The sequence below is a fragment of the Anopheles aquasalis genome, chromosome 2 (assembly GCF_943734665.1).
Source record: "Anopheles aquasalis chromosome 2, idAnoAquaMG_Q_19, whole genome shotgun sequence".
In the NCBI taxonomy this organism is placed as follows: domain Eukaryota; kingdom Metazoa; phylum Arthropoda; class Insecta; order Diptera; family Culicidae; genus Anopheles; species Anopheles aquasalis.
Window position 1 is genome coordinate 51,219,344 of NC_064877.1, and position 1,802 is coordinate 51,221,145.

The 1,802-nt window shown below is 42.9% G+C and overlaps 1 protein-coding gene across 2 annotated transcripts; it reads right to left on the bottom strand.

Moving 5' to 3' along the window:
* LOC126571547 (glucoside xylosyltransferase 2) lies at positions 1-1,469 on the bottom strand. 2 transcript variants are annotated; one of them, XM_050230152.1, is made up of 3 exons: positions 1,247-1,469; positions 868-1,186; positions 1-798 (listed from the first exon to the last, which is right to left on the bottom strand). In XM_050230152.1, exons 1-3 carry the CDS (start codon positions 1,387-1,389, stop codon positions 133-135), a joined length of 1,128 nt encoding a protein of 375 aa, XP_050086109.1. In that variant the 5' UTR covers positions 1,390-1,469; the 3' UTR covers positions 1-132. The 2 variants fall into 2 exon arrangements, with proteins under 2 accessions (XP_050086109.1, XP_050086108.1); XM_050230151.1 differs by having other exon boundaries at positions 868-1,189.
* Between the last annotated feature and the right edge of the window lie 333 nt (positions 1,470-1,802).

Below are 1,802 nucleotides of genomic sequence, written 5' to 3' on the forward strand. Positions count from 1 at the left end.
TATATCTAACAATGAAACGTTTTACCGATTTATTTACACAAAAGTGTTATGTATGTACAATGTAAAAAAATCACTCAAGGTCTTGAAATAATGTATACATGGTAGGTTTGTCAGCTTCTTCATCGGCTTCCTCTACGTCATCCCGTCGGTTTGCTTCTTCTTGAAGTGTTTTCGTGGGTCGTACAGGAATTTATCCAATAACTTATCACAGTTCGAGTGACTCGGTAGCATTAAAGATTCTTCGATGGTTCGTATAACATTCGAATATACATCAGTCCCGAAATTATATTCTTCGATCGTGGTGTAGATGAGATTAAAGATTGGCTGAGCTTGCTTGTGAAAATATCCACGGTTACCGTGAATTATTTTTACTCCATCGGGCGCATCACATACACTCATATACATGCAATGATCAGCGCGGTAGTTCCATTCGCACGGAAACACGTACAATCGGTCTGGGTGATAGTGGAACAGCACGTTCAATATGTCCTGATCTCCCCAGACTAGCCGGAGACGATACTCGCGATAAATCGGTAGGATATGGTCCTGCCAGTTAAACTGGCGCATCCTCGTGAGATTCATCAACATCACACCAGAATTTACACCCAGATCACCATAGTAGGGATGGCGAGCGAATCGATTGTACCACCCCGCATTCTTATCCTCATGCTCAGGTGCCATACCGGCGAATTGAGTTGCGTTGAATTCCTGAAAAAGACCCCATATCTCTTGTACCGACGACAGGAAGATGGTGTCAGAATCTATGTATATAACTGCATCCAAGTGCAATAATAGAGACTAAAAGAGAAAATGTTACCGAAATTCAACATATAAAAAGCAACTACGACAGACGCCTGCTCTACTTACCGGTAGAAAAAGTCGCTGAGCGGCGCAAGGTTTAAACAGTTTTCTCCATTCATTTTTGTTTGGGCTAGGGAATGTTAAGGAATGGATCTCGTAACTGAATAGCCGGCCGGTAAGCTGCTGCCAATCGTTTAGTTTTTCCATGAAATTGAGTTTCAATTTATCCTCCGCTATCACAACAAACCGCAAAGGTGTTCGATTGTGGTTAAACATTATAGCTGACTTAAACACATTGAGAGCTTCGTTGACACGTTGACGCTCGTTACACGCAACAACAACCAGAGTAATTTCAGTGCTGGTTCCCATCAGGTTTTGTAAAGGTCTACTACAATGATACAAAATTACAGCTCATACACTTTGAAAGCAGATCTGCTTGTCGTACCTGTCGTTGTCTTTGAATTTGTTAACTCCCAGCTGCAAACGATCAGCAGTATCCGGCTCGCCAAAACCCAGCTGGTTTATGTAGTACCAGATTAACAAAAACGATGTTCCCGCAAGTAACAAAAAGAATCCGTGCGTCCTCATGTTTCCTTCCTACGCAAATTCCACTGTGCTACGAACAATAAACATTTTACATTTCACAGAATCCGAGCGAAGCCCTTCAATCTTGCGGCCGGCAAATTAGAGATTGACAGATACGAACCCTATACCCAGTTGACCATAATTCGAGCAAATCAGGGGAAAAAAAATCGATCAAATTGCGAGCCGACCCGTCTGACCAGGCTCCATAGTGAGAAGACGGCTAATGAGCTTGCCGCTATAGTGAGAAGGAAGAAAAACGTCAAACACGAGATTCTCAGTATGGAGCTTGCTGCTGCCCAGTTCGCAGTGAGAAGGTTTTCTCACTATAGAAAAGTTGTTTCTGAGATGGGACTTGGTTGGTTCTGGCATATAAGCGAGTCAATACAAATCGTCTTCCCCAGTCCCAACCGAGAAAC

Bases quoted from the DNA above. Each gene is read 5' to 3' on its own strand.
- LOC126571547 (XM_050230151.1), bottom strand. From the start codon at position 1,389: ATGAGGACGCACGGATTCTTTTTGTTACTTGCGGGAACATCGTTTTTG. The intron at 1,190-1,246 runs GTACGACAAGCA...GTATCATTGTAG, and splicing joins AAATTCAAAGACAACGACAG to TAGACCTTTACAAAACCTGA. The intron at 799-867 runs GTAAGTAGAGCA...TTTCTCTTTTAG, and splicing joins CTCAGCGACTTTTTCTACCG to TCTCTATTATTGCACTTGGA.